The sequence below is a fragment of the Miniopterus schreibersii genome (genome assembly GCF_964146895.1).
Source record: "Miniopterus schreibersii genome assembly, chromosome: 8".
Taxonomy (NCBI): Eukaryota; Metazoa; Chordata; class Mammalia; order Chiroptera; family Miniopteridae; genus Miniopterus; species Miniopterus schreibersii.
In genome coordinates, this window is record NC_138109.1 from 74,034,129 (window position 1) to 74,052,147 (window position 18,019).

At 45.4% G+C, this 18,019-nt stretch overlaps 1 protein-coding gene across 1 annotated transcript in view; it reads left to right on the forward strand.

Annotated features, from left to right (window-relative positions):
* The first annotated feature begins 4,675 nt into the window (after positions 1–4,675).
* The window catches only part of BLOC1S5 (biogenesis of lysosomal organelles complex 1 subunit 5), a 37,245-nt gene continuing 23,901 nt past the window's right edge, over positions 4,676–18,019 (forward strand). The window contains exons 1-2 of the mRNA XM_081145022.1: positions 4,676–4,825; positions 10,810–10,892. Coding sequence (XP_081001148.1) covers positions 4,711–4,825; positions 10,810–10,892 — 198 coding nt within the window. The 5' untranslated portion in view covers positions 4,676–4,710. The remainder of the gene's footprint in view (positions 4,826–10,809; positions 10,893–18,019) is intronic.

Here is an 18,019-nt window from a genome sequence, read left to right on the forward strand (position 1 = left end):
CACAGCCCTTACAACAGGATCCGGCATGTCGTGAGTGCCATGTCAGCGTTTGCTCAGCTGCCACATAATTCTGACACTGATTATCAGAGTTAGCTCAGACCTCGCAGGTGAAGGGCGCCAGCCTCCACAACACGGCCCTTACTTTAGACACTAGCCACCAGCTCCAGGGTTCCCAGGCCACCTATGCTACTGACATACTGTCTACAAATTCTGGGAGTTCCCACTCCCCCTAGGGTTCCATATGTCACTAGGTTGTCTCTGGGAGGGCCCCAAACACGAAGCTTCTTTGTCCTCAGTACTCCTTACCTGGCAGCATATCAGTGCATGATTACCATCCAGGAAGCTCACTGGAGATCAGCGTCCAGGAGGTTTTTATTGGGGTTTCAGTATACAGACATGATGACTGAATCATTGGCTACATGATTAAACTCAGTCTCCAGCCCCGCTCTCCTTCCCACTTGGGAAATTTCAAGGATTTAGAGGTTATCTCCCAGGAACCAGGGACAAAGATCAGCCAAATTCTTTATTATACAACATAAAGAAATTTAGTAAATTGAATAGGCAGAAAGGGGGCAAGAAAACATCAGGAATGGGGGTTGTCTAAAAATAAAGAGGCAGAAGTAAGCCTGGCACAGTAGAAAGACCCCTTCTCTGATTGAGCTTCGCTATATTGGAATGTACCAGCCTTGAAGTTGAAAGACCAGGGCTTTGACCATGGCTCTAATAGTCAAAAACTATGGTGCCACCTTGTGGGAGTACAGGGATCATTGTCAGTCCATTTAAATCCTTTCTATGAGAGGGGCAATAATTTAAATAGGTACACACACAACTTAGTGGATTAAAACAAAAATATATTTTCTCTCAAATACTGTGGATTGATTGGGCAGTTTTCTGGCTTCCCTGCAATTCATGTGTCCGCATTCAGCTGGCTGATGGCTGAGCTGAAAGCTCCAAGGCGGCCTCCTTTACACATGGGGGACCTTGGTGCTGACAGCTAGGGTGCCCCAGCTCTCACCTACAAAGCGTCTTGCTACAGGCGATGTCTCATCGCCTAGTCCTTCTCTACACGATGTTCTCACTGCAGCAGGGTAGCCTAGACTTCCTGACGAGAGAAAAGCAGAAACTGCCAGTGGTGTGAAGGCACAGCACTTTTCCCACCGTGTTCTATTGGTGACAGCAAGTCACAAGGCCCATCCAAATTCAAGGGGAGGGGAAACAAAGCCCATATTTTGATGGGAGGAGCCGCATACTGCCTGTGTGTACAGGGAGGGAAGGGATCATTGCAGCCATCTTCAGACTCTACCTTATTCTCTGGCTTCCAGTTTACTCATCTGAAAAATGGATATTTTATGATCTACTTCAACTAGATTCATGAGATTCAGAGACATACGACATACGATATGTGGCAGCATTTTATAAATTGTGAAGTGCTAAACAAGTACAATATGTTACAGTGGCGGGTGGTAAAGGCAGATTGGAAGAATGAGGGCAGACTATACAGGACTATAAAAGGAAACAGAGGAAGGGTCTGTAATGATAACATTTATTGAGCATTTACTACGTGCCAGGCATTGTACTAAGTGCTTTACAGGTATCCTCTTCTTTAAGTCACCACAACAACCTTAAAAGATGCAAATTTCATCGCCATTTTACAGAAAAGGAACTGCGGGCGAGTGGCAGAGCCGGAATTGGGGCCCAGCCCTGCTGGAGCCTCAGCCTCTGCACCCAGAGCTCTTCTGTCACTTGTATCTAGTCCATCAGCCGCTGGCCGGCGCAGGCGGCAGCCCCCGGGGCTGCTGAAGCAGAGCTTTGGGGGGCGGAACCCGGCATCTGCCCTTTTACAGCCGCGTTCATTGGGAGTACTGAGCCTCACTGTGTACAGTAAGCCTCCGGAGGTTCTCGGGGTTCGAAGACACCACGAAGCCCCGCTGGGAGGACCGCGGGCTGCCGGTGCAGGAGGAGGGGAAGACCAGGCCCAGCGACGGGAGGACGGGGGCTTTCAGAAATGGGGATGTGTTCCAGGGGGTGGTGCTCACGCCGGGAAATGAAAGGACGGCTGGGGAGGCTAGCAGCCGGGCCCGGCAACCTGCAGTTAACCAAACTGACATGTATTTATTAATTCGCCTTCTGCCTTTTTGCTTTCCGCCCTATTTCCTCTGCTAGAAACCCCCGAGTCCCCCCCCCCCCCGGGGCCGACATCTCGTCTCCGGCCTCGGCACGCGGCCTCCCCGGCGTCCTGGCCACCCCACCGCACTGTCCCGCGGGCGGCCCCTCCCCGCGTCCTTTATAGGCCCCGCACGGTAACCGCGCCTTTGTGTTCCTTCCTCGGCTCTGAACGGGAGGACCCGAGGGTAAGGGCTGTGCAGGGAGAGGAGGGGGGGGGCAGGAAGAGGGGCGCTTAGCAAACCCCCTGGACGGAGCGGGCCACTGCGGGTCCGTGCTGGGGACGGGCGGGAGGACGGGCGGGGACGGGCGGGAGGACAGGCGGGGACAGACGGGAGGACGCGCGGGGACAGGCGGGAGGACGGGCGGGGACAGACGGGAGAACGCGCGGGGACAGGCGGGAGGACGCGCGGGGACAGGCGGGAGGACGCGCGGGGACGGGCGGGAGGACAGGGGGGACGGGCGGGAGGACGGGCGGGGGACGGGCGGGAGGACGGGCGGGAGGACGCGCGGGGACGGGCGGGAGGACGTGCTGGGGACGGGCGGGAGGACGGGCGGGGGGACGCGCGGGGACGGGCGGGAGGACGGGCGGGGGGACGCGCGGGGACGGGCGGGAGGACGTGCTGGGGACGGGCGGGGGGACGCGCGGGGACAGGCGGGAGGACAGGGGGGACGGGCGGGAGGACGCGCGGGGACGGGCGGGAGGACGCGCGGGGACAGGCGGGAGGACAGGGGGGACGGGCGGGAGGACGGGCGGGGGGACGGGCGGGAGGACGTGCCGGGGACGGGCGGGAGGACGGGCGAGGGGACGGGCGGGAGGACGGGCGGGGGGACGGGCGGGAGGACGTGCCGGGGACGGGCGGGAGGACAGGGGGGACGGGCGGGAGGACAGGGGGGACGGGCGGGAGGACGTGCTGGGGACGGGCGGGAGGACGCGCGGGGACGGGCGGGAGGACAGGGGGGACGGGCGGGAGGACGTGCTGGGGACGGGCGGGAGGACGCGCGGGGACAGGCGGGAGGACAGGGGGGACGGGCGGGAGGACGTGCTGGGGACGGGCGGGAGGACGGGCGGGGGGACGGGCGGGAGGACGCGCGGGGACGGGCGGGAGGACGCGCGGGGGACGGGCGGGAGGACGGGCGGGGACAGGCGGGAGGCTGTGCTGGGGACAGACGGGAGGACGTGCTGGGGACAGGCGAGAGGCTGTGCTGGGGACAGACAGGAGGACGTGCTGGGGACAGGCGAGAGGCTGTGCTGGGGACAGACAGGAGGACGTGCTGGGGACAGGCGAGAGGCTGTGCTGGGGACAGACAGGAGGACGCGCGGGGACAGGCGGGAGGCTGTGCTGGGGACAGACAGGAGGACGCGCGGGGACAGGCGGGAGGCTGTGCTGGGGACAGACAGGAGGACGTGCTGGGGACAGGCGAGAGGCTGTGCTGGGGACAGACAGGAGGACGCGCGGGGACAGGCGGGAGGACGTGCTGGGGACAGACGGGAGGACATGCTGGGGACAGGCGGGAGGACGCGCGGGGACAGACAGGAGGACGCGCGGGGACAGGCGGGAGGCTGTGCTGGGGACAAGCGGGAGGCCGCGCTGGGGACAGGCGGGAGGACGCGCGGGGACAGACAGGAGGACGCGCGGGGACAGGCGGGAGGCTGTGCTGGGGACAGGCGGGAGGCCGCGCTGGGGACGGGCGGGAGGACGTGCGGGGACAGACAGGAGGACGCGCGGGGACAGGCGGGAGGCCGCGCTGGGGACAGGCGGGAGGACGCGCGGGGACAGACAGGAGGACGCGCGGGGACAGGCGGGAGGCTGTGCTGGGGACAGGCGGGGTCCGCGCTGAGGGCCGGGGTCCACCTCAGGGAGCGCGCAGGGAGCAGCTGGACGGACGGCAGCCGGAGGCGTCTCTTCAGGCCCAGAGCCAGGAAACGCAGCCTAGCGAACCGGCCGTCGGTAATGACAAGCATTTTATCTTAGCCCATCGAACAACTGGTTGAAATTTTGTAAATACAAAAAAACAGATTTTTTTTCTTCACCTGGGCACGAATGGGCCTGATAAGTGATTTGGGCAAATTACTTAACCTCTAATCCTGTTTTTTCATTTGTTAGCAAGAAATGATAAAACTGTGTCTCCAAATTGCTATGGTGACCAAACGTGGCCATGCATGTACCTCAACATGCTTTACAAACTACTGGCGGAAGGTCCTAATACACATAACATATGTATAGGACTATTATTAATATTACTCGGCGACTGTATCCCCTCTCCCCCAACTCTCTAAATCACAATAAATGCCAGCGGGCTCGGGGAGCAAGAGTAGAACTCAGCGGACCTTCCAGGCCCTCGGCGCAGCACCGCCCGCACCCAGCATGGCGGCGTCGGCTTCTTCCCGCCCACACCCCAGCGCCGCTACGGGGGCCTTGGGGGCCTCTCCGCGGGTAGACTCGGCCCCGACGCCCTTTGATGACGACAAAGCGCGAGCCCGCGAAGGGGACGGAGCCAGTTCGCGCAGGCGCAGCGCGGCCGCGGTGGACGGAGCTGGTCGGGATGAGTGGCGGAGGGACGGAGACCGCTGCTGCTAGTGAGGCCGCCGCGGGCGGCGGCCACAGGAAGAGGGACTCGCTAGGGACGGCGGGCTCGCCAGCGCACCTCATTATCAAGGGTACGGAGTGGTAGGGACCCGGCGCTGGCGGGCGCCAGGGCGGCCTCACCTCCCAGGCGGCGCCCTCGGACCCGCGGCGGTGCCGCAGACCGGCCCGCGGTTGGGGGTTAGGGGGGTGGCTCCGGGAGCGGGGTTGTGGCCCGTCCCCCCTCACTCCCCCAGTTCTCTGCGCCGGGTGCCCCCAGTAACTACAAACCCGATCTCTCGTCCTTCCTCGAGGGAAAAAATGTACCTGGGCCGTGAGCCTCCGGGCCGCCGCCTCGCCCCCTCCCCACGCCCGGGACCCCTGGGCGCGGGGCCTCTGGACGCGGCCTCGCGACGCCCCCGTAATGCGGAGAACCCGGGACTGGGAGTGGGCGGGGCTGCGCCTCCGGGCGGGCGGCTCGGGAGCCCTGTGACTCTGGTCCCGTCGCTTTCCCCGCTCTCCAGCCCCGTCTGCTCCCGGGCCGGGCCGAGGCGTGGGTGGGATGACGGACGAAAGCGTCTTCCAGCACTAAGCTCCATGCACCTGCACAGTCCTCCATTTGTCCTGTGTGCTTTGAGCAAGAGGCTTGCAGCCTGGATTCTCACAGAACCCAAAGCTCGCGGCACCCTGTTTCCTGCAGCAGCGTCTCTGCCAGTTTCTCGTCGCCGGTCGGTCTTTGCCCGGTCCCTGCGCTGTGTGCCCCGCCGCCCGCCACGCTGCGGAAGCCCTGGAGCGGCGCCCCTCCACGCCGCCTGGGTCACGGTGACCGCATCCGTTCGCGGCCGTGCGCGGCCGCAGCGCAGCTGGCCGCGGCTGTTTCCAGACTTCAGGTTCTCTCTCAAATCTCATGAGGAGCGCGGGAGTGGTGTGTGGGTGCCCTTATCATTGTTAATATGTGTAATCTTAGTGAACTACTTAATTTTTTTAGTTGTAGTAAAATACATGTAACAGAATTTATCTTATAAACCATTTTAAGTGTACAGTTCAGTGGCATTACTACACCCACACTGTGCAACTGCCAGCACCATCCACCCACGTAACTTTTCCATCTTCACAAACTGAAAGTGTGTACCCGTTAAATACTAGCTCCCCAAATCCCCAGGCAACCGCCATTCTGTTCCGTTTCTGAATGGGACTACTCTAGGTACTTTATGTAAGTGTAATCATAGTATTTATCATTTTGTGATTGGCTTATTTGACCCAATGTCCTCAAGGTTCATCCATGTTGTAGCATATGTCAGAATTTTTTTTTTAAAACTAAGTAATATTCTATTGTGTATGTATATATATTTTATATATATGATATATATATATATATATGATATATTTATTGTACATATACCACATTTTGTGTATCCATTTATCTGTGGATGAACACGCCTATTGCTTCCCCTTTTTGGTTATTGTGAATGATGCTGCTGTGAACAGTGGGTATGCAAATTATGTTTGAGTCCCTGCTTTCAGTTTTTTTTAATATATGCCCAAAACTGGAATTGCTGGATTAAAGATAATTCTGTTTTTTAATTTTTTGAGCAATCACCATATTGTTTTCCATAGAAGCTCTGTGATTTTACATTCTCACTAATAGTACACTAGTGTTCCAATTTCTCCACACCCTCACCAAGACTTATTTTCTGTTTCCTTGCTAGTTCCTCCTAATGGGTATGACGTCGTATCTTGTAGTTTTGGTTTTCATTTCCCTAATGAATAGTGATGTTCATCATATTTTTATGTGCTTATTAGCTATCTGTAAAGCTGCTTTGAAGAAATGTCTGTTTGAGTCCTTTGCCCATTTTTAAGTCAAATAATTTGGGGGTCTTGTTTTGTTTCGAGTTGTAGGAGTTTTTTATATATTCTGGATATTAACCCCTTTTCAGATACATGATTTGCATATATTTTCTCCCATTCCATGGGTTGCCTTTTCACACTGTTGATTGTATCCTTTCATGTACAGAAGTCTTTAATTTTAATTTACTTTAAAAAAAAGATAATTCAAGGGAAGTTTTTTCAAGTCAATCCAAAATTGAGGTGTAATTGAAAATATGTCTGAACTTCCTTGGCTTTTTCAATGGAACCATTTGTTCTTTTCATTCTGAAGAAATCTATTTTTAGTTCATCTTATTTGAAGACTGTCAGTTGTGAACAGATATTTGTTTAATTCTGTTGCCAGAGTCTAGTGAAAGGGAAACATATAAATAAATTATTTCAGTACTTATGCCTGGACCTTTGAGGGTTTCTTGCCTGGGGGCGGGTGTTAGAGGTGGGTACTGAGAGACAGGAGGGGTTCCTGAGGATGGAGTATCTGATCTGAGTCTTGAGAAATAAAGTATTAGCAGTTAAAAGAGGGCCAGAGTGTTTTGAAATTAGTTTGGAACAGCATGAGCAAAGGCATGGAGGCCTGAAACTGCCCAGTGTGTCTGGGTAACTTTACATATTGCTACAGTGAGTCTGAGAGAGGTGGAGTTTGGTGGAAATGAGACCATAGAAGACTTTTTCTTCAGTGTAGTAAACTATCCAATAATAAGTATGAGAATCATGTGATTAGATTTGTATTTTAAGTAGAGTGCTCAGAGAGTAGTGGTCCTCATCTTGTGGATTTCATATTTGTGAATTTGCCTGTTTGCTAAGATAAATTCATAACTCCAAAATCAATATTGGTGGTGCTTTCAGTCATTCCCACATAGAGAAAAATTTTAGTTGCCCTGTGTGTGCTCTTTCGGGAGCTGAGATTGAACAACGCAACACTCTGCTTTTTGTTTCAGCCCTCATACCATAAAAAGGTGTCCTTTTTGCTCTCTATTTAGTGCCATGTTTTTCACATTTTTGTAATTTTTGTTGGCGATTTTGCTGTTTAAAGTGGTTTCCAGGTATAGTGCTGAAGTGGCTGCAAGAACAAGCAAGCTGTGTGATGTGCCTTAGAAAATACCTGTATTAGAGAAGTTTCTGTGAAGTATGAGTTACATACAGTGCTGTTTGCTGTGAGTTCAGTGTTAATCAGCAATCCAGAAAAAAGAAGAAAATTCACCAATCTGTATGTGAGACCACTTCAGAAAGTGCCAAGGTAACATTTATGGTATGTAGTGAAGCAATGGAAAAGCAGCTAAATTAGTAGATTTATGAGATGATGACCGATAGAGCAAGTGCAGTGGACAGCACTGTGTAAAGCTGAAAGCCAAAAAAATCTATAGTTCAGCTACCAAGGGTCACAGAAATGTGAAACCCTTCTGGGCTAGTGCTGGCTGGCACTTTCAAAGGTGGTACAGGGTGAAAAATGTTAGGCTTGCCTGTGAAGCAGGTTCTGCAGATCAGGAGGCTGTAGAAGAACTTTAAAAATACCTGCTAAGTGTTATACAGGAAAAGTGTTACTGGAAGAGCAGATCTTCAACACTGAGGCTGGTGTGTTTTACAAGCATCTTGGTAAACAACCTATATGACACAGATTGCGTTTCGGTTGACAGAAATGTCACAAGAGGCTTGTAGGAACCTAATCCTGTATTTTAGGAGCAATGGCTCAGTATTCTCTAGTTCGGTGTTCACGGCAACTTTGTAAACATAACTACTGCAAATAATGAGAATTGACTATATGGAGCGGGTTATAGAGACCTGTGACCAACTGTTGATGTAGTCCTAGTGAGACAGGCAGGGATGGAAAAGCACGATTTTATACGTTGTGAAGAAGAATAACATTTAGATGGTGACAAAGGGTTTTATTAGGAAAAATTGCTATGCGGTAAATTGTTTAAGATAGAGAAAGCTCCACATATTACATCAAAGGTCTCCAAATTTAGGACCAGAGAAAAAAATTTCTTTTATTAGATGAGAGAGCTGCAACGTACTGTGTTCCTCCTTGTTCCATAGTCACAGAGCATATTGATCTTACATTAAAGTGATTATCCTGTCTTTTGTGTGAAGGGATATTTGTCTAACTCCCACAATAGAGTATGAACTTCAGAGAACAAAAGATGGTATCTTTTGTCTTGTATATCAAACAACAAAAGAATGCTTCCCGTGTAGCTGTGTGGAAATCTGTAGCTTACATTTATTTACAGAGAATTTATTTATAATCCTTGGGAACTCCTACAAACTCTGAATTATTATCATGTTCTTGTTTTGTTGTTACAATGTTAGAACAAAACTAGTGGCTTAATTTCTATAGTAATGTGTATTTCAGAATCCCCCTTCCCCCTCCATCTTTACGATCTTAAATTCTGGAGCACAGTCATGGTTTTAGAAGTGATCATTGTCCATGTCTAAACAGAATTGAATTCTTTCTCCAAAGCTTAACTAAATTCCCATTATATCAGACCACAGAAACAGATCTCACAAAATCAACAAAGCTTCATGACTTCTTAGTCACATAGGAAAATACATGTTAACTCAGATATGCACTGTGGACATGTAAATAACTTGGTCTCTGAGATACTTGCTGGAGGAGAGATAATTTTAGGACAGTACAGGAAGTGGTATGATGGAAATATATGCCCTGGGTACTTTGGGAACATACAGTAGGAATACTCCTGGAAACCTAGGAGGAAGCTAGATAGAATTAATGAAAATTTTAAGGAAGCACGATGTCTGAGCAGTTTCGAAGGAAGAGCGCAGGGATTAGGGAGGTGAGGAGTGATGCCAGGTGGTGGCAGTAGTATGAACTGTGGCAAGGATGCATGGGCAGCATGATGTGTTTAGAAAACTGCAAGGAGTTCAGAATTGCTGACAGGTGGGGAGATGAGGCTGGAGCCAGACCGTGGAGGCCCTTATGTGGCTTCTGAGGAGGCTTGGAATTTAGCCTTTTGCCAGACACTGGTGTTTATTGAGATATTCTTTGCAAATAAGTTCTCTTGTCAAATAAGGCCTGTAAATTTCTGCGTAGCATAGTCCTCACTTGGGCATTCATAATTCGTGTCAGTATGCTATTGACTCCCAGAAGATCAGAGGTAAAGGAATCTATCTAACTGTTTTCCAAACTTAAGTAGAATTTTTTAAAAAATGAATTCCTTGTATCTCCTCAGAGAACTGTTCTAAGTAATGAACCATTGAAGGATTTAAGCAAAAGTAGTACTTCTATTTATATATTTTTACTTAGCATACTTCTCACAATGTATCCCAGTAAAACTCATTAGAGAACTGAAATTTGTCCCATTGCATGTCTGCAAAAGTAAGAAATTTGAGGAACAGATTATACCAGTGAGTGAAATGGTACATGTTCTTATATGGAAATTTAACTCCTCCAGGAATTTTGACCTTTACCTCTTAAACTATATAGTTATTACTAAGTAGAATGAGTATAATGACTCATCCCAAACAGTTAAAATTCAGAACTTTTTTCTTTAATTATGACTTTCAAATCTATCAAAAAGTACAGAGACTTATAATGAACATTCACCACCCATCTTAAAAGATAAACATTAAAAGACCACTGTGTATCTTGTTCTAATTGCATTGTGCTCCCTCCTCTAAAGGTAACCACTGTCTTGAATTTGCTATTTATTATTCTCATACATTTCTTTATAGTTTTATTGTTTCTGTCTGTATCCCAAAAAGGAAGTATCATTTTGCATATTTTTAAAGTTTATGTAAATAGCTTTATTTTACTGAAACCTTTTTTGTGTATTAACATTATATTTGTGGAATGTATCCATATTAAAAAATGTAACTAGTATATTCATTTTACTTGCTGATTTATAGTATTTCATTATATGAATATGTTTAGGTTGTCCCTTTTTTCTTTTGACATTACACCATTTGTAAGTGTCTCTTTCATTTGGGTAAGAGTTTTTCTAGAGCACATAGGTAGGCATGAAATTGCTAGGTATACATGTCTTCAGCTGTCTTAGATATTGCCAAATTGCTCTCAAAAGTACTTGTCTCAATTTACTGGGAGTGGATTAGATTTCCACTTGACACATTGTCTAAACTAGATTTTAACCTTCATACATTTATGGGAAACAGGAAGAGTAGAACAAGCTAGAGATTGTGCCACTTAATGTGGATTAATCCTGAATTTTATTTTGTCTTACAGATCTTGGAGAAATTCACTCAAGGCTGTTAGATCACAGACCAGTTATTCAAGGTGAAACCCGTTATTTTGTGAAAGAATTTGAAGTGAGTATTTAAAACTTATTTTGTAAAAATACTGCCCTAATTGTTAGTGTGTTCGGGTACGGATGGGACATTCTCTAGTTTTAAAATTTCTGATTTCTGTTCATGTGTTCATAAAACCTACATAAGTAAAACTCTGTTAAGAGTTTTACTATTAATGGAAGGAGCATAAGACTAGGCAGCAGGTGACTTGGGGTGAAGTTCTGTGGCCTACTCTGGCATATTTAATGTCTGTCAATCTCAGTTTTTTCATCTATACAATGAGTTACAGTGAAAAAAGGATTTTAAAGAATGATTGGTCTAGGTTTTCCAGACCCATTTTCTATATATTTTTTCTCAGTTGGGACATCAGCACCCACCCAGAGCACTCAAGTTAAAACATGAGAATTATCCTTAGCTATTCTCTCACCTTTAGGGCCCATATTTGGTGACTTAAGTCTTCTGAATGTTACCTCTATTCCCTATAACCCTTCTGGCTTGTGTGCCTCCTTTATCAACCCAGTCAAATCCGATCTTTACTCCGCTGCCAGAGTGCTCTGGCATTATTTCACTTTTTAAAACCCTTTGATAATATTCGCCATCTACAGGATGAAGTCTAACCATCATTCTGTGACCTGTTCCCCACCTTTCTGGCTTAACCATCTGCCTCTCTACCTTGTATGCTATGTTGCAGCAATACTGATGCACCAACCTGCCATCCTGTCTCATTACTGTTGTTTTGCACAAACATAATTGGTTCATTGTGCATTAAACAGTAACATCTCGAGCTACTTTTGGATAGATGGTAAATGGTGTTACACAAACAATTTTGTGATTCTGTGTAAGTTGATTTTCTATTTTCAAATGAGACTCTAACCAAGCAGGAAGTCTAAACCTGCCAAAAGGAGAGAATCTTTTCATAAAGCATTTAAAACTACAAAAAGCCTTTGGTACAGAGCAGTGAAGATTGAGAGACAGAGCTGCAGCATTAGATACCATTTTTTAGTTCAGTAGATTCTGTTGTTCAAAATCTGCATAATATCTATGTCAAAGGGTGGTTGTGAAGATTAAAGGTGTGTATGTGCACCACGCACGCATCTGTATGTGTGTAATTTGGAACACTGTCTGGTACCTGGGAATAGCTGTTGGCTATCTTCATCATATTATTGTTGTGGGAGAACAATAATGTGGGACACAGAAAATGACCCAGAGACTATTCCCTTATCATACTAGATAAAGATTATTACTGATTCCTTAGTGAGGTTAAATTAGAATAGTGAGAATAAAGCTGTCTGTGTTCTCTGCTCAGGCTCTCAGAGCTAAGATCCAGGTGTTGGCCAGACTTTATTCTTATTTGAGGCTCTGTGTTCTCTTCCTAATTCATGTGATAGTGGCAGGACTCACTTCTCTGCTATGGTAGAACAAAGTTTCCTTGCTTGCTATCAGCCAGGGCCCTCTCTCAGCTCCTAGAGGCCACTCACATACCTTGCCACATGGCCCCCTCCACCTTCAAAGCCATCAGTGGAATCTCCATCACATGGAATCCCTCTTGTGCTTGCCAGGGGGAGCCCAGTCCCTAATAAGGACTTACCTGATTAAGTCAGGCCCATCTTCCTTTTTTAAAGTCAACTGATTTGGGACCTAAAGTATATCTACAGAGTATCTTCACAGCAGCACCTAGACTGGGGTATGACTGAATAACAGAGGAAGTGTGTGTACACTAGGAGTGGGGTCTCGGGGGCCATCTTAGAACCCTGCCTACCACAGGCTCTTATAAATGCCTGATAGTTTTCTAGTTACCTACTTATTACCTGTCTTGCTTCATTAGAATATAGGCACCACAAGAATAGGTACTTATCTTTTTTATTTTCTGTTATATTCAAAATGCCTAAGACAGTGTTTGCTGCATTGTAGGTGCTTAATATCATTCAGAAAAACAAGTAGCAGAGCTTGACTAAAACTTGGGTTTCTGACATTTGGTGATGTCGTAAATCATCTTTGTCATAAGGTCATCAATTTTCCAGTATGGTTAATTTGAAATACTGAATAATTATTATTATTAAAATTTTCTTAAATATACCTTTAAAGATATACTTTTAATATTATTTATTGATTTGTGAGAGGGAAGGAGGGAGGGAGGAAGAGAGAGAGCGACATCTATTTGTTGTTCTACTTATTTATGTGTCATTGGTTGCTTCTTGTATATGCCCTGACTCGAGATTGAACCTGCAACCTTGGCATATTGGGATGATACTCTAACCAACTGAGCTACCCGGCTAGGGTGATCTACTTTATTTTAAAAGAAGCATAGAATTTTGGAATAGTGGTGGATTCTCTAATTCAGTTCCCTCACTTCATAGAAATTGAGCCCAGAGATGGAAAACTGTGTGTGAAAAGTCATGCAGCTAATTAGTGGCTAAGTTATCCCTAGAATACAGGTGTCATTATACTTATATCAGTGTTCTTTAAATAATGTAGGAGTTTTCTGTGAAACTGAGTCTCGAAAGAAGTGTTACATTTATGCTGCTGAATATGCTATAGTCAAGAGCTCACTTCCTGTTGAAGCCAATACCTCTTTTAACTAGGATGGAAGATAGTTGCCAGGAGCATGTCCGAAAGGAGAGGAATTACAGTTGGCCCTCTGTAGCCATGGGTTCTGCATCTGGGAATTGAAAATATCCAGGAAAAAAGTTACGTTGTTGTTAGTGTATATTATATAGTTAGGCCTACTATGATTGTGTCTGTATTGAACATGTAAAGACTTCTTTTCTTGTCATTATTCCTAAATAATACAGTATAGCAACTGTTTATAAAGCACTTACATTGTTTAGGTATTTATTATAAATAATCTAGAAATGATATAAAGTATATAGGAGGGCCCAGCTGGCATGGCTCAGTGATTGAGCTTCGACCTAGGAACCAGGAGGTCGAGGTTCCCTTGTCAGGGCACATGCCCAAGTGTGGGCTTGATCCCCAGTAGAGGGTATACAGGAGGCAGCCAATCAATGACTCTCATTGTTTTTATCTCTCTCCTTCTCCCTTCCTCTCTCTGAGATCAGTAAAAACATATTTAAATATATATATGTATATATACATATATATACATACACACACACATACAGATACAGGAGGATGTGCTTAGGTTATATGCAGATACTATGCCATTTCATGTAAGGGACTTGAGTATCCTTGGATTTTGGTATCTGGGGTCAAGGGGTCCCTCCACTATACCAAGGAACAGCTGTATCTGCATTCTGCATTGTTAAGCCCTCTAAGACTTTTTGGAGAGGAGGCTGTGTTGAAGAGTAGAAAAAACATGGGCCTTGGAGTTTGATATATCTGAGTTCAAGTCCTGGCACTCTTCTTACTAGTTATGATTACTTTCTTTACTGAGGCTAGTTTCCTTATTTTAAAAATGGGAGCAATAATATATACTGTAGAAGTTTTGAGAGGATTAAGTGAAACATTTTAAAAAATCCCTTGTGTAGAGATATTAGACAAATGTTGGTACCTTATTAAGAGAAAATGGTAGCAGGTACAATCAAATAAAAATATTAATTCAGAATTTGCAATAAATTTTATGAATTTGGGTTTAATTTTTAATGTCTTAGGGAAAGTAGGGACTTGCTAAGCAAGTGGCATAAGCGTTACCTGAGGAATATGTTTACTAAGGAATAAAATTCTCACCCTGGGTATGGTAGATACAAGGCTATGTAAATTTCTTAAGCACTTACTTTGTTGAGACAGAATGTCAGAAATTAATGCTCTATTGGTGAATAAGACAGACACAGACCCACCCTTCACAAAGCAAGGCATTCTTTTTTTTTTTTTTTAATATTGTTATTGATTTCTAGAGAGAGAGGAAGGGAGAGGAAGAGAGAGAGAAAAACATCGACATGAGAGCAAAACATCGATTGGCTGCCTCCTGCACCCCCCCCACGGGATTGAGCCCGAAACTGGGCATGTGCCCTGACTCAGAATTGAACTGGCGACCTTTAGGTGCACAAAGCAGTCTTATATTGTCCTTGAGGAATAGTCTCTGAAGGGCTCAACAGTATTTTGTCAGCTAAGTTTGAGCCCTTATCTGCAACTAAATATAACATTTTCTTGAAACGTACCCAATCCAGTCTTTTCACACAGTTGGTCTTCCTGAGGGTTTAGTGTAACACGGAAACTTTTCTACATATCAGGCTCAGCTGCCTTTTCTGTATATTATATTCTAATATTTTCCCTCAAATTAGAAGAGAAAGGCTGAAAGCATTTTAAGGACTTTAGAGTTACAAGGATATCTGCATTGTTTACAGTTCTTTTCTATCTTGGTCCAAACAATAACGTCCTCTAACTTGTCCGCGTGGTCGTCACCCAGAACTGCATGGTTGGACAGAGAGGATGGTGAAGCAGAGTCATCCGTACTCCTGGAAGTTTCATCTGCTTCACACCATTTAAATGTAGTTCACTTTAAGAAAACTGACTAGTACTTAAAACTAAAATTGTTTGTAGTTTATGTATTTTAAAAAGTTAATGTTCATGGCAACAGTCTTTTTCTTTATAAAATTTTATTTCTAAAAGAAGGGACTAAGTGCCACATGGTGGCAGCATTGCTTAAATTATTAAAGTTCTGTTAAAATATTTTAAGCTTTCCTTTTCTGTTTGCTAGTATTTCTGGACTGTTGATTGTCTTTCTCTTGTTTTATACAAATCTTTGTTCCCTTGATTCCAGTGAACATGTGAACAGAGATGCCAGTGGGGCCCATGCAAGTGAGCATTAGTTTGGTAGTGTCCGCAGGTAGAGGCCTTCTCTTCTGCACCACTGTCTTTGTAGCCACAGGAGATTCATGGCCTCTCATGTAGAACAGGGGAGGGACCCATGTCAGTCAGCATTCGTGTAGTGCTTGCTATGAGGTATAGGGTCCTGTACAAGTTCCTCATTTTATTTTTAGCAAACTTGATTCTTTGAATGCTTTATTGATTAGTTATTGAGTACCTAGGTATGTCAGTAAGGGATTTGTTTAATTACTAGTAACAAGACCTGAGAAATAGTAGCTGTAACAAGTGCTGATTTTTCTCTCTCAGTCCCCAGAGCCCAAGGCTGGTATGGTGGCTCTATGATGTCAGCTTTTTTTCTGATTTCTTTCCTTCTACCTCCCTGGGGTGTTCTTATTCTTATGTTTACAAGGTGGCTTTGGAGCTCCAGCCTTGACATCTGCATTTCATGTAGCAAAAAGGAAGGCAGGTGAGAATCATCTAGCAGTCTCTGTTATAGGCACATTTACCACTCCAAATAATATTCGGGTGTTGCTAGGAAGAAAGAGGAGAATGGATCCAGAAGTATCTCTCACACTAGATATATAAAAATAAATATGAAACAGTCTCTACCTCTTTACAATCTAGGGAGAGAAAGACATATAAACAGAGTTTTAATGGTGGAATTATTATGATATAATAAGCACAAAGTACTTGAGATCACCCAGGAGGAAACAACTCCCAAGAGAGCTTGGAGGAAAATTTTCATAAAGGGGGTGATGTTAGAGCTGAGAAAGGAAAACAGATGTTATCCAGATAGGAAAAAAATGGAGGATTAAAATTAGAGGGGAAAAGTGTTCAAATAAATACAGCAATTATAGGAGCTGGCAGGGATTGTGTTGACAAGTTTGAATGTGGGTTGAATTGATCAAGAGAAAATTTCTTGAAAGGCAGGACAAACTAGAATTTCACTTGACATCCTGACCTCATTTTTAGTTAGATTATTAGAGTAACTGTCAGATTATGAAATATCAGTATGAAACCTGTCCCATATAGCATGTAAGAAATGTATGTGTACAGAATAAATTTAAATCTTGAGGACTAATCAGTTTTGTAATTGAAAGAAAATTTTAAATTATTGATTTCTCATTTCCTCTCTAATATTATCAAATTAAATTTTAATGTAAATATTATAGTAACTGTACTAATAGTATTAATAATTGCTTACATGGTTTTAAAATATGTTTTTATTGATTTTTAGAGAGGAAGGGGGGGAAGAGAGAGAGAAACATCAACATCGATTGGCTGCCTTCTGCATGCCCCCTGCTGGGGCACGAGCTTAAAACTCAGGCATGTGCCCTGACCAGGAATGGAACCAGTGACCTCTTGGTGCATGGGTCCAGGCTCAGCCGCTGAGCCACAGTGGCCGGCAGTTGCTAACATTTTTAAGTGCTTTAGCTGCTGGGCATTGTTTGAAGCACATTTACACAAGCACTTGTTATTAATTTCAACCTAAGAAAAATTAACCGTATATGAAATTTTGGGGGGTGTTTCACATTGGAAACCAAGTTTCATTAGTGCTAAGCTTTGCTCTGAGACTTTTCACCCTAGAAATAACATGAATATACAAATAAAAAGATGCTATAATGTTCCTTTTGTAATAGCTGTCAGTAGTATGCCTTAGTCAAAAATATCAGTATAAAAACAAGCACATAACAGTTGGAAAATTTAAGGGCAGAGACTTTCTGACATCCTGTTTCGTGTAACACTATCATTGGGCCTATTTGTTGTATAAATGAATTAATTGTCATTAATAGGCTATTAGAGAGGTAAGGCTATAAATTTGCCTGCTACAAGAAATAGCTCTTTAAATAAAGTGGTTCTTAACTTTAGGAGGTCATGGACTGCTTGGAGAATTCTTTCCCCCTCAGAAAAAATATATAGAGGACACATATATCCAAGTTGAGTGTAATTTCAAGAGGATTCTGGAACCCCAAAGCCCATCCATGGACCCAAGAGTAAGACCTGTACTCTGAATGGAGCTGTAGAGCTCCCCTCTCTGTTCTTCGTTGTCTTTCTATCTGAATTGAGATGCCATCCTTTTGCATCTCAAAAGAAATTAAGAAATTAATTTGCTCTAAAGGGTGCAATAGTCTCTTGTCTTGATTCTTCCCAATTTCAATGCCATCTGGAGAAGATGGCAGCAGCTGGGGTATAGTTTTAACTTTCCCTCCTCGAATCTGTCTGTAAAAACAGAACAAGTACGATAGCAAAACAAAGCCACACCTGTAAAATCGGGGGGAAAATTATCTTCAAAGTACAAAATGACCAAATCACCAACAGCTGAAAGGCTTTTGTGGTATAAGAAACTGCAGGAGGAAGAGGGGAGGAGGCAGAGGTTCCTGTGA